We start from the raw sequence: 13,691 nt of genomic DNA on the forward strand, positions 1-13,691 counted from the left end.
CCCATGCCTCTTTGTTAATATATAGACATATGTACATGCCTTTATTTAGACGTCTATAACTGGCCCTTGCTTCCCAGCTCACTCTTCTATACCCTTTGATTTTCCTCTTGTGCCCACTGCCATGCTCAGTCTTCCATTGTGTTTCAGTAATTCCTCTTGGTTACATTACCCTTGATCACGCCTTACCAGGCCTCCTACATCCCCCTCACCACCGATTTCCATCACTTGTTGTTCCCTTGTCTCTGGAATTCTTAACACCACTACCTTTCTTCCCACCTCCCTACTCGCATGTCCTCCAGGATGTGCTAGTCCCGTTTTTTTTTCTCCTCCAGATTGTTCGTTCAGCCTATCTTATTTAGACAGACCTGTAGAGGTAATAACATGCACAAAAACAAGAAAGAACAAAACCAAGCAGCAAAATAAACAAAACAACAAAAATCCAATGACAATAAAAGAAAACAAAGGTCAACAAGATAGAAAAGCTCATAGATAGTTTAAGGACTATGTGTTGGCCTTTACGAGTGTTTTCTAGTCCAGTCTTTTGGGGCACCAAACCCTGACCCTAAAGTCCACCTTTAGCATTTCCTTGGGATCTTGCTGCTCCTTTTACTTGCTCTTCTGCTGTATCCCCTTAGTGTTATGCCTCAGTGTAGCGAGATCAGTTTGGGGGTAATTCCCACACTGTGTCTCCAGTGTTGTCCCCTCTAGGGCTATGGGTCTTTGAGGGACGTTGTGTCTCATCGTGGGGCTGGCCATGTGGTCTTCTATGTGAACTGACTTCTCTGAGTGGGAACATCATCCTCAAGGTCTGGTGGGACAGGATGTGCTCCACTCTCCCCTTCTCCCCTTCATCTCTGTGTGCTCTGATCAGATAATGTCTCTGTCCAGGAGATGCAAATTCAATGCTATCCTCTGAAATAAAATCTTTGGGAGGGGTTGTGGGGAATATCTGCTCAGATCTTTGGTGGGTCCAGGAGAGAGTGACTCCTCGGCTGGGCACAGCCACGAGGGGCTCAGAACTTTGGCTCCAGAAAATGGTTGTAAGTTTGGCTTTGTTTTTAACCAGTTGTGTGCCTCTGGGTCAACACCTGTGTCTTTTTGAGTTAGTTTTCTGATCCGAAAAGTAAAGGTACTCCATTGTCCAGACTCCCATGTCACCAAGTGATCGATAGGGGCTAACCAGAGCCTGATTCAAATAGTGTGGATCTGTTAGGTGCCTTCTAGACCTGGGGTGGCGATTCTGAGCCCAGGACAACAATAATGTCCGAGAGGTGATATAGGTGGCTCCATATTGAAACAGGAAGACCACTGTGGAGATTTTGTCCTTCCACTGATGGCCACAGGCCACCGCCTCACGTCCTGCAAAAACAGTTTCCCTGGCTCAACAGCCAAGCCAGGGGCCAGTGCCATAAAAATCATATGGCTAACTGGGACAAAGGGCAGACAGATATTTTTTATCATGATGTCTTGAGAAACCCACCTAACCTCCATGCAAATATTCTGGTGTGAGTTATTTTTGGAAGCAATCATATGCTGACAGTAATTCAAATCTTCCCTTTTGACAATTTGCCTGTACTCCTTTCTGAACCTGAGAAGGTAATCCCTGTGTCCACTAAGAAATTGACTGGCTGGCCTCCTACTTGGACAGTTAGCCTGGGATCCTGGGGACCAAGTGAAACAGAGCAGTGACACCTTCATTCAGCTTCTTCAAGCATTATTGTCTCTTGCTTGGGATTTTCTAGGTGTGGATGAGGCCCGTCCTCTCTATTGGAGGGTCGTCTGCTTCTCCTGGGGTATTCAAGGCACTGATTTTTCCAATGTCCTTCTTTCCTGCAGTACGCACATTGATCCTGCCCCATGGCTTGGCGGTGCCCACAGGTCAGTCTCTCCGTAAGTAGGCCATGTTCTCCTTTTCCTGAGTCTCTGGGGTCTCTCATGGCAATTACTAGTATTTTAACTAGTTTCTTTGTCTCTGTCGTGGTAGGATCATCTCTGTTGTTACACACCCGCTGAGCCACTTGTACCAAATCACTAAGATTTTTCCCGTCAAACCCTTCCCACTTCTTTTTCATGTCTGAGGCAGACTGAGTAATAAAGGCAATACTTATTGCCCTCCTCTTCTCGGGGCCTCCAGGCCGTTAGGGATATAAAGCCCGTAGGCTTCCATCAGTCACTCTAAAAAGGCACGCAGACATTCTCTTGTAAGAGCCTGAAAATTCTCACTGACCTTAGATAAATTCATAGGTTTTCTAGCTGTTCCACTGAGGGCCTGCAAGAGAAACTGGTGATACCTGGTTAGGCCTTCTGTGCCTTGCTAGGAGTTTGGATCTCACATTTTTCGTGCAGTGGCAAAAAGAGTTTCCCTCACATGGGGAGTGCCTGCTGTCTGACCATCATGTCCATTGACTGCTTACTGGGCCTCTCTCTGGCAGGGCTACTGTACCTGTGTTGTGAACAGCACCTGGAGAAGTTGCTGGCAATTTCTGGAGGTGGGCTAATGCATATGGAAAACCGTTTCTATCAAGGAATCAGACCTGCTTTGTCAGAAAAAGGGATTTTGTTGATTCCAATTATACAAATCACTGGAATACAAGGGGATATATATACCCAAAAAGTGACTCAGGGGTCTTCCCCAGGTGTTGGGGCTGCTTGCCTTGAGTGGAGAATGGCTGCTGCCGAATCATCCTTCTTGGGGGGTGGGGCGGTCGAGATCCCATACCAGCCCTAGTGTATGTTGGGGTGTGGACTCAGAAAGGAGTTGTGAGTATTTCTCTCTCTCCAGCCCCATGCACCTGACAGGGTGGCAGTAATAATGAAGGGTCGTAAGCTAGTTCTCCCACTCCCAGAGTCCTCCTGCAAAAAGGAATAAAGCCGAGACAGAGGGGTATGGGGAGGGTTGGGGAAGGGCGGCCTCCACCTTAGTGGTTTTAGGACCTTGGGTCTATTTTTTTTCTGGTCCTGCCATGTTTCCTGAAATCTTGAAACAAGAACCCTTTCTGTTGCAGGAGGAAGTAAGTCTTTTGTTTATGCTGGCTTATTAGTGGCAATGTCAATCCACGCATCAATTTTAGGGATCAGATAGGGATGTCCTGGTTCCCCATAAACATAACTATGAACTCTGAGAAATAGGGGAAGGGAAAACGAGTCTTGCATGGGCAAATCAGGAACTCCTTCTGTCCAATCACCTTTAAACAAATTGCGGAGTCTCCAGGCTTTAGGGCTGAAACTACATTCTCTTTGTGAGCGCCTAGAGCAGGGGTCCTCAAACAATAGCCTGTGAGCCACATGCGGCTAGCCGAGGACCTTGATCCTGTCCGCCGAGTGTTTGTGCCCCGTTTGTTTGTGTTTTTTTTTTAAACTTCAAAATAAGGTATGTGCAGGAAGCATAGGAATTTGTTCATAGTTTTATTGAAACGATAGTTCGGCCCTCCAACTGATCAGAGGGACAGTGAACTGGTCCCTGTTTAAAGAGTTTAAGGACCCCTGGCCTAGAGAAATCAGAAATCCGTAGTTCTGGGGAGAGCACTCCTGTAAAGGAGGTTTCCTTTCTAAGCAAGCCCAGACAGTGGCAATTGGATCTCGGTGCACCTCGAAATGTTGTAGCCACTGTCCATTCCCAGAAAGAAAATTACTCCGACCGCTGGCAAGTTCAACAGAAAAAGTTTTTTTCCTGAGCAGCCCCAGTCTAATTGTCCAAAGGTTTTTATACTTTTGCAATGTGCAGGTGTGCAAGCAGGCAGAGTAGAGAAGCAGGGTGTTGCAGTTAGTCATTCTTAGTTGAACAAAGACTGCTCTGGTCGCTCTCGCGAATCTTCTGAGCATCCATATCCTTTGGGACATTCCCTTGGGCACATCTGCACAGCCTGTATGCACTCCCCTATATCAGCTAGTTCATTTACAGTTCATAGCTACTTTATTTACTTTACATGGTGCCTTCTGTCAGCTCATAATGGCTTCACTCTTGTCAAGGCTGTTTAAGCTTTTCCCAGAGATCCTATATAGCCGCCATTGTGGCCATGGGGAAACGGGGCCTGTGACCCTGGCCAAGATGGTGCCCACCAGCCCAAACATGTGGAAGGGCACTGCCTAGGGAGCTGGTTGAATAGACCTGGGAGTTAGCCCTGCCTTGTCCTGGGAGCCAAATATTTCCCTTTTCCCCTCCATTCCCTTTCTCCTGGCTTTTCAAACAAGCTGCTTTAGCCCTATAATGCCCAGCACAACATTTTTATAACATTTAATTGAAACTTATCTGGTACCAAACTTATAAATTATCAATGTGACAATTTGGTTACATTTCAAAAACATTGCACGTTTTATATATTTGAATGCCATATATATATTGATAACTATGAAAGTAAAGAATAAAAATGTTTAAAATTATTTCCTGAATTTAAAACTTGAGGTGTTATAGTGTTAGTGTTCTACCAGTGTAGGTTTGTTCCTTGTTACAGGCTGGTTTTCTGTGGCCCAGGCTTAGGCCAATGGCATATGGAACCCTACCTGAGTAACTGTTACCTTTAGGCTTTCAGTGTTGCTGCTTAAGGCACTTTTGGGGAAAGCTCTTAATACACAGTTCCACTGCCACGATGTTCCAGACAGAAATTCCAATTCCCTTAAGGTTCCCTGAGCTTCCAGATGCCCCTTCCCTTCAGAGATTTGAGAGTCTGCTCCCGCCAGCAGGCATCTTGGAGGGCCGTGGGGCCATCCCAAGCAGTGGTCCTCCTAGCTTGTCTAGAATAATGGCTGGACTTAAAGTCGCCCTCAGTGAGTTGTCTTTGATCCCTTACTTCTTGCTGGGGCATCTTCCTGAGGCAACAGATTCAGGGCAACAAAGGGCTCGCTCTCAAGTGGGGTTTATTGACCTTGAGGCAGCAAGCTCTACATAGCCTTCTTTTGTGCTTTCTAGATGGGACTTAGCAGCTTCATACTCAGGAATTGCCCCCTTGCATGAATCCTGTCCAATTGGGATAGTGTTGACACAGAGGCTAGACAAACAAAAGCTGATACACTATGCAACTTTATTTGAGAAAGGAGAATGGTGGCCAGAGAATGGTACACTTTCCCTTCTAACCCTGATTCACCTGGAACAGTTTTGTAAAGTGATTGGAAAGTGGGCCGAAATGCCAGAAGTTACAGCATTTCTCCTTTTGAGGAGCAGTAGAGACCTTCATCCCCAGTGCACCCAGGAACCCCTAAGGCAGGCATCCTCAAACTGTGGCCCGTGGGGCACATGTGGCCTGACGACATTTATCCCACCCTCAGGGTGTTTTTGCTGCCTCTGCATGTCCTACTTAGTAGCCGATTCGTGCAATGTGCATAGGAATTTGTTCATAGTTTGTTTTTTTTTTTAACTATAGTCTGGTGCTCCAACGGTCTGAGGGACAGTGAACTGGCCCCCTGTGTAAACAGTTTGAGGACCCCTGCCCTAAGGGATCCTGGACTTAGGGGTTACTAATCTCCCAGCCCTGAAACATCCCTGAACATTCTACCCGTTGTAGGAGGCACCATGGGAATTTGGTCTCTGGGTAATTTACAAGTCTTTTATTCAATTTGAAGCCAAGAAAATTAAAAATGACTCAGACACTTACTTTACTTTTGATCCCTGTTGACTCCCGCTGTAGTATTCCAATATTATAATTTAATGCTATAACGCATGACCTTTTCATTCCATTCAATTAAATGTGTGTGTGTAGATAGATAGATAACTATGAAAGTAATTAATGAAAACAAAATTTGTTTGACCAAAGTTAATAATTGAGGGATAATAGGATTAAATAGAAGCAAGGTTCTTAGCAGTGGGTCCAAACATTAGGATCATAAATGAAACAGTGATCTCAGTGGACCCAGTAGTTCCCAAACCCTGTACCCTCATAGGGGAAATTGTGGATGCTTTTACTCCCGTGCCTATACTTAGAACGAACAAACACACATGCCTGATAATCCTAAGATTTTTTTTTGTTTCCTGTGACACTCACCTAATTTCAAGGGCACTGCCACCTCACAAGCCTAGCCTTGTCTCAGTTAAACTGTTCACCCTTTTGTCCGTTTGTTTGTTTTTCCAGAAGTTCTCAAGTTACCAAGCCCTCTGAACCAAGTGTGCCACCTCTAGGACCACCATCTCCTGGACCACCTCAACCTTATCCATCCTAGACCTGAATGGACAACCCCTCCCAGCAGAGTAGAAAGGGTATGGACCCAAAGCCCCACTTCACCCTTTTTCCAGCAGGAAGTACCTAAAGATGTCGTCGCCTTGTACCCCAAAGATTTGGGTCCATATCTCTTCAGGGTGTAAATTTTAGGTAGCTAGCATAGGGACTAGGTTGTCCATGATGCATGCTCAGAGGGCCATGCTAGCCACCCAGGAAAGAGTGGCACACCGAGTGTGCTCAGAGGTCCAGGTTTCCAGTCAGGAAGGCCAGGTACACCTGGGTGGGTGCTGCACCCACATTGACCCACCTAGGCCAAGTAAATTCAATTCAGCCACTGGGGTCCACCAGGGTTGCCTACCATGCCTCCCTATCTCTCCTAAAACACAATTGGATCACAAACCTGGCTTTGGCGTGAATTCTTTCTCATGCAGAGCCAAGGACCAAGGTATATCTGTCCACAGAGAGAAAAACCTAGGAAAGCTCTTTGGAGGCAGCAGCACTGCACATGAGTGGCTATTGGATACTGTTTAGATGCATGGCTTTCTATTTGGAACTTTTTTTTGTCTCACCTGAATGGAAAGGAAGAGGTAATACTTCTGGACCACACAGTATCCATGTCCACAAATGAGCTGCTCATTCCACAGTCCTGGCAGTGCCTTTTGAAAACCCTCTGCTTTAGAATGTCACTCCTTGAAGATGGCAGTGGGAGTGGCTGGGGCCAAGTATGCTGCCTCTTACTCCCAGTTGCAGGTTTCTGGATGCTGATTGTATCTCTTACAGCATCAATTAGTGGGCTTATTGTCTGCCTCAGGCTTTGTTCACAGAGATCCTCCAGCTAGGTGGTGGTGTGTGCGCATAAGCAGAGGCTTCCTGCCAATCCCCCATGAGTAGTAGAGCTCCCATGGTGTGGACTCCATGAAAGCCGTGCTCCAGCCAGCAGGATTACAAAGGAGGGTGGGCCGGGCAGGACAGGAGGGCCATTGCCCCTATGGAATGACCTCAGAACCCCGCCTCCCTCCCTGTCCAGCTCCTGGGGCTATGGGCACTAAGCTTCATGCCTGACTCAGGAATAGACACAGGGTGAGGCAACTCCAGTAGGTGATTTTGCTGATCTAATCCAGCCTGAGATCATCCTTGCATTTGCCCTCTGTCCAGACCTTTTTTAAAATTGTTCATGCAACACTAACCACAATGCATATATACATCGGTTGTGTAAAGCACATTTGTACATTCATTGCCCTCATTATTCTCAAAATATCCACTCTCCACCCAAGCCCCTGGCCTCAGCTCCTCATTTTTCCCCCTCTATTCGAGCTACCCTTGATAATTTACTAATTATTTTCTCATATCTTGCACTGTCTGGTGTTCCTTCACCCACTTTTCTGTTGAGGTTAAATGTAGATCCCTGTATACGGTTTCCGTTTTCCAACCTACCCTCCCTCCACCCTTCCCGAGTCTGCACTCATAACACTGGTCCTCAAGGGCTCATCCACCCTGGATTCCCCATGTTTCCTGTTCCTATCTGTCCAAGTGTACATTCTCTAGTCTAGCCTGATTTGTAAATTAGAATTGGGATCATGATAGTGGGAGAGAGGAAACATGTAGGAACTAGCGGAAAGCTGTGTTTCATCGTTATTATCTGGTACCTGTCTTGGTTTATCTCCTTCCTGACACCCTTCTGTTAGGGATGTCCAGAGGACTGTAAATGGGCTTTGTGTCTGTACCCAGCACTCCCCGCTCATTCGCAATGATAAGATTTTTTTTGTTCTGATGATGCCTGCTACCAAATCTTTTCAAAACCTCACGATCGCACAAGCTGGTGTGCTTCTTCCATGTGGGCTTTGTTTCTTATGAGCTAGATGGGCGCTTGTTTTCCTTTAAGCCTTTAAGACCTCAGATGCTATATATTTGATAGCTGGTCACCATTAGCTTTCTTCACCACATTTGCTTATGTACCTGCTTTGTGTTCAGTGATCGTGTAGGGAAGGTGAGCATCATAGAATGCCAATTTAATAGAACAGTATTTTTGCAACGAGGGAGTCCTTGAGCGGAGGCCCAATGTCCATCTGCTACCTTAATACAAAACCTATAAATATAGGGACATAGATCTATTTCCCCATGCTCATATATTTAAATATGTACATGCCTTTTTTTAAACCTCTATAATTGACCCTTGCTTCCTAGCTTGCTTTTCTATTCCCTTTGATTTGCCTCTTGGGCCCACTGCCATGCTCACTTTTCATTTGTGCTTCAGTAATTCAGTAATTCCTCTTGGTTCCAATTCCCTTGATCACTCCCTACCAGGCCTCCTACATCCCCGTCACCACTGATTTGCATCACCTGTTCTTCCCTTTTCTCTGGGTTTCTTAACACCACTACCTTTCCCCACACCTCCCTCTCTCCCATGTCTCCCCAGAAGTGTTGGTCCTGTTTTCTCTCCTCCAGATTGTTCATCCAGCCTATCTTATTTAGACAGACCTGTAGATGTAATAACATACACAAAACAAAACAGAGCAAAACCAAGCACTAAAAGCAACAAAACAACCAAAATCCAATGACAATGAAAGAAAACAACTCAACAAGAAAGAAGTGGCTCATCGTTAGTTCAAGGTCGGTTTGTTGGCCTTTAAGAGTGTTTTCCAGGCCAGTCTGTTGGTGTACCAAGTACTGGCCCCAAAGTCATCCTTTGGCATTCCCTGGGGACCTTGGTGCTTCGTTTTCTTGCTCTTCTGCTGTACCCCCTTAGTGTTATGCCTCGGTGTGGCAGGATTAGTTCGGGCACATTTCCCACACTGTGTCTTCAGTGTTGTCCCCTCTAAGGCTATGGGTCTTTGAGGGGTGTCTTGTCTCATCGTGGGGCTGGCCATGTGGTCTTCTATGTGGACTGGATTCTCTGAGTGGGAACATCATCCTCAAGTCCTGGTGTGCCAGGATGTGCTCCACACTCCCCTCCTCCCCCTTCATCTGCTCCATGTGCTCCGATCAGATATGTCCCTCTCTCAGAGCTGCAGATTCACTGCCATCCTCTGAAATAAAATATTTGGCATGGGAAGGGGAGTTGGGTGGGAGGATCTGCTCAGATCATTTGATGGTTCAGGATAGATTGGCTGTTCGGCTGGGGACAGGTATGTGGGGCTTAGGGCTCTGGCTCCCAACACTGGTTGTGAATATGTCTTTGTTGTTAACCAGTTGTGTGCCTGTGGGTCAACACCTGTGTCTTTTTGAGTGAGTTTTCTCATCTGCAGAGTAAAGGTAATCCATTATCCAGACTCCCATGTCACCAATTGATTGAGAGGCACTAACCAGAGCCTGATTGAAATAGTGTGTACCTGTCAGGCGTGTTCTAAAAACACCTTAAAAGTCTTAAAAACACTATAAATGCCTTAAAAACCCTAAAACGTCTAAAATATTTCTAAAATGCTAAGACCACCCCTAAAGACTCTCTAAAACATCTTAAGACCATTAAATACATGGTAAAAGGCTTTCTAAAACACCCTAATGCGCCATAAGTCTTATTTTTTTTTATCCTGTGAAATCACCCTTTATTAAAATAGTACACAAAGGCTACTCCATGATGTGGGTGGTACCTTTGTTTGAAAACCAATCTATTTGAAAACGAAAGGTCAACAATTTCTCAGAAGCAAAAATGAAGAGGAGGAGGAAGGGAAACATCCTGCAAAGGGAACAAACGAGGTGCAATCTGGAAGAAGGTCGACACAGTGTAACTAATGTCAGTGGACAATTTGTGTGAGAAGTGTAAAAGGGTAACCTATCTTGTGCAACCTTCTTTAATAAACTCAGCATCTCCTACTGCATTCTGTCTGTCAATGCAATAAGCTGGGATCGTGCCAAAGCAATCTCTCTGGCTTCCCCTTCAGTTATGTGGCTGCTTTTCCCAAAGTAAAGATCACAGGTCTTTCTCCCCATTGCATTTTAGAATGCAGAATCAATTGATAGTGTACACGGAAGTCCTACTACAGCTGTAATGCAGTTTCAGGCGACATTCGTTACCACTTTTAACATTTCATTACGCAATCACAATTTTTAAATGACTATTATTACAAACCTTTTGCTTGCAATGATTGTTGCCAACATGTTTTTCAATGATTGCCAAGAAATAAGCAGAAGAAACATCCCAGTACTTGCCTTAGTTCCCAAGGGCACCAACAGGGGACACATTTCAGTGACAGTGTTCTTACAATACAGTTGCACAGATCTGGAAAGCTTAATTCTTGTTGCAACACTACTGGTTTACATGACTATCTGAATGACCAAAGATTAAGAAAGTATTTCATTTCTTTCAGGAAATATTTACAACTAATGACTGAGTCCTTATGCCCACATCTGCTCTTAGAGATCATATCCTTATATAGTGGGCCACAAGGTAGTTGCAGCACTACTTGTCCTGAATAAAATCTCTGCCCTGATATTTCTAGAAAGTCCATCTCCCAGCAAAATGCACTTAATTTAAAATAAAAGCAAAGCAGGACTGTTGGCCTCCATTGTTGAAATGAATCGCAGATCGCAATTGCTGAACACTGTGTAAATTGAAGCACTGCATTAAAGCTGTTCCTATAAAACATTTTGTACTTACTTTACATATTACAAAAGTATTTATGTTTGAGTCTGCTCCCAAATAGAAGGTGCTTTCGGTTCTTCAATCTATTTTTCTTTAGAAACAAATTAAAACAAGTCCTATAATGTACAACCTGTATAGAAAATGTCCTTTAAAAAAAGAGCATTTGCAACATTTTACACTTAGTGTAACTTAGCAATACAGTTTATGCTCATATATTTAGCTGGCTGTTAAGAGGCACATTACACAAGAAAGTTTTAAAAAGTTTGTGAAAGATGTACTGAAAAGACAATGGAACTTTCCCTTGGAAGATTTGAAGTCCCCTTGTCCATTCAGAAATAGTCGACATATGCAGATGCTTCAGCCACTGATTAAGGATGTATCTGATTTAATTTCCTGCTTGTATTTTTTGAAGAAGATATTCCATTTGTAAATTCAAATTTGGTTGGCCCCTTTTAGTCTTTTTGCTTAATATTTTGAACACTTCCATTTTCTTCTTTCTGTGGAGTCTTTGAGCTTCTTCTCGCTCCTGTTTCCTCCGCTCAAATTCCTGTTTCTTAGCAGCACGTTTGGCTTGGATCTGTGAATATTCTTCCTGTGCTTTCTGATTGGATGTTTTCTTTCTCTTTGTCTTTAGGGTAGCAAAGGAGTTTACTGTAGTGCTACAATGTTCTTCTGGCAGAGGATGGTCCAGACTGCACTGTTCCTCAGACACAGCCTGGTCAAGGCTGGCGTGCTCTTCTGGCAAAGGTGGTGCAACTTGTCCTTCTGGGAAAGGCTGGCGAACTTTTCTGATTTGTTTCTTGAGCCTTTCTTCTTCAGCTAAATAGAGATGTTTCAGGTGGTCTGGGTATTGATCTGTGAACTGGGATTCCCGTGAGGTTTGAAACTTTCTTTCCTTCCAAAGCAATTTCTTGTAACTTTGCTGAATCTTTAGCTTTCTTCGAAGTGCAAAGCCTTGCCCCTCGCGGACGCTCCCCGAAAAAGCCTTCGGATGATTCGATCGCCACCTTCTCTGTTTCAAGTCCCTCTTCGTGACTTCCACTGGAGAAAGCGCTTCGCCACGCAAACCCCGACTCTCGGCGCGCAGCTTCACCGGCGCCATGGCGGAGGCCTCGCGCCATAAGTCTTAAAAAAAACTCCTTACGTCCCGAAAACATAATAAATGCCCTAATATTATGCAAATGCCTTAAAACGCAAAATAAAGAACACGTGAAGCCCTAAAAACACGCTAAAAGTCTTTTAAAACCCCAAGAACATCCCTACAACGCAACCCGAAGCACTATAAAATCCTGTAAACGTCCAACAGCCTAATACACATGAATTCACCATGAAAGCAAAAAATAATCCAACAAAACCCTAAAGCCCTGAAAACCAAAACCTAATCCCCCCAAACACTCTAAGGCCTTAAGAAGCACCCTAAAATTTTAACAAAACACATATAAGCCTAATAAACACCCTTAAACACTAAAATCACCCTAAAAGCCTTAAAATGTCTGAAAAGCCATAATATTCCCTAAAATTCAAATAACACTCTGAAGCCACAAATAACACACTAAATGCCTCCCAAAACATGTGGAACTTCCAAATCATATCCCTAGAAGATTCCCAAACCATGAACTTCCAAAACCACATAAATGCCCTGAAGACAACATGAAAGCCCCAACAAAACATAAAATGCTGGGGAAAAACACATAAAATATTTTAAAATACCCTAAAATCTCTAAGAAACCCTGTAAGATCACTAAAAACACCCCTACCTGCTAAAAAATACCTATACACTCCAAAAAATCACCCCTAAATCCCTTGAAAACTCCCTTAAACCTTATAAAACACCCTTAAAGCCCAAACTACCCTAATGCGCAAAAAAATTAAATGACCTTAAAGCCCTAAAAATCACATGCCACAAAAAAATCCTAAATGACCCCAAAATTCCAACTCAAAGCCAGCCTACAAAGGGCTTCTGTAGGTTTAAGTCTTTTATGAGAACAGTTTTATCTTTCTACCAAGGAGAAGTTTGTAGGTTCAACCCCTGACCTTATGCCCTCACAATATGAAGTTAGTAATCAGTGTTTTTGCAATTCTTTGAAGAAAGATGAGGGTAATTTTGTCAGGAGTGAATTAAACTTGTCTAGTGCCTTGAGTAGAACTGGTAACTGTACTACATTGAGTCGTCTGGTCAAGGAGCATGGGATATTATCCCATTTGCTGAGGTCACACTTGATTTCTTGTAATTTCTGTAGTTTTCCTCATATAAACCTGTTGTTTTTTATTCAAGTATAGATATAGATATTTTCATTTACGCTTGGCTATTGTAAATGGTACTACCTGAAAATGTGTATTTCATTAATTATTATTTCTTGATCTATTTCTTCATCCTTCAAAATATTATCAGTTTGTTGTGGTAGATAAACATTAGGACTTTGCATAACTTAGAAATATTACATTTCACGGAAAAATCATATTAATTATGTCAACAGAGCTATAAAAGGAATGTTGCCCTGAATATCTTCAGATATGACAGCTGTTTCATTGAGAAATTGAGCCAGACAGACACAATGTGATGTAAATTTTGTTATTTTCATGTGGGTTCCTTCACTCTTCCAAAAAAATTAGTTTCATGAGCCCCTTGGGGAATGAGTTTGAGTTCAGATCAGATGTATATTTATTTAGTTGAGTCCTGAAGCCCATTTGATGGACTATTCTGTTGCTTCCAAAGTAGTCAGTCACTTCCCCACCAATTCAGGAATTTGTCCGAAGCAAAAGTAAAAGTGTGGCGGACGACATTTGACTGCACACCATCAAAAATCACACTCTCATTTGGTGTTGGCAGTTTTACTTGTATTTCAATTGTAAACTACACTTCAGAGTTCAGGCTAGTGAAAACGTTTCAGTGGGGAAAATTTGCACAGAACTACGTGCAGTTTGTGATTCTGTTGTTCCCAAGCAAGGCTATGAGGACAAAG

General features: G+C 43.7%; 1 protein-coding gene across 1 annotated transcript; it reads right to left on the bottom strand.

Moving 5' to 3' along the window:
• Nucleotides 1–11,048: 11,048 nt before the first annotated feature.
• Nucleotides 11,049–11,835, bottom strand: LOC142456307 (thyroid transcription factor 1-associated protein 26-like). Its single transcript, XM_075557469.1, has one exon. It carries the CDS (start codon nucleotides 11,828–11,830, stop codon nucleotides 11,114–11,116), a length of 717 nt encoding a protein of 238 aa, XP_075413584.1. The 5' UTR covers nucleotides 11,831–11,835; the 3' UTR covers nucleotides 11,049–11,113.
• Nucleotides 11,836–13,691: the final 1,856 nt, after the last annotated feature.

This window comes from Tenrec ecaudatus, chromosome 9 (genome assembly GCF_050624435.1).
Source record: "Tenrec ecaudatus isolate mTenEca1 chromosome 9, mTenEca1.hap1, whole genome shotgun sequence".
Lineage (NCBI taxonomy): Eukaryota > Metazoa > Chordata > Mammalia > Afrosoricida > Tenrecidae > Tenrec > Tenrec ecaudatus.

Coding starts and splice junctions, on each gene's coding strand:
- LOC142456307 (XM_075557469.1), bottom strand. CDS start 11,830: ATGGCGCCGGTGAAGCTGCGCGCCGAGAGTCGGGGTTTGCGTGGCGAA.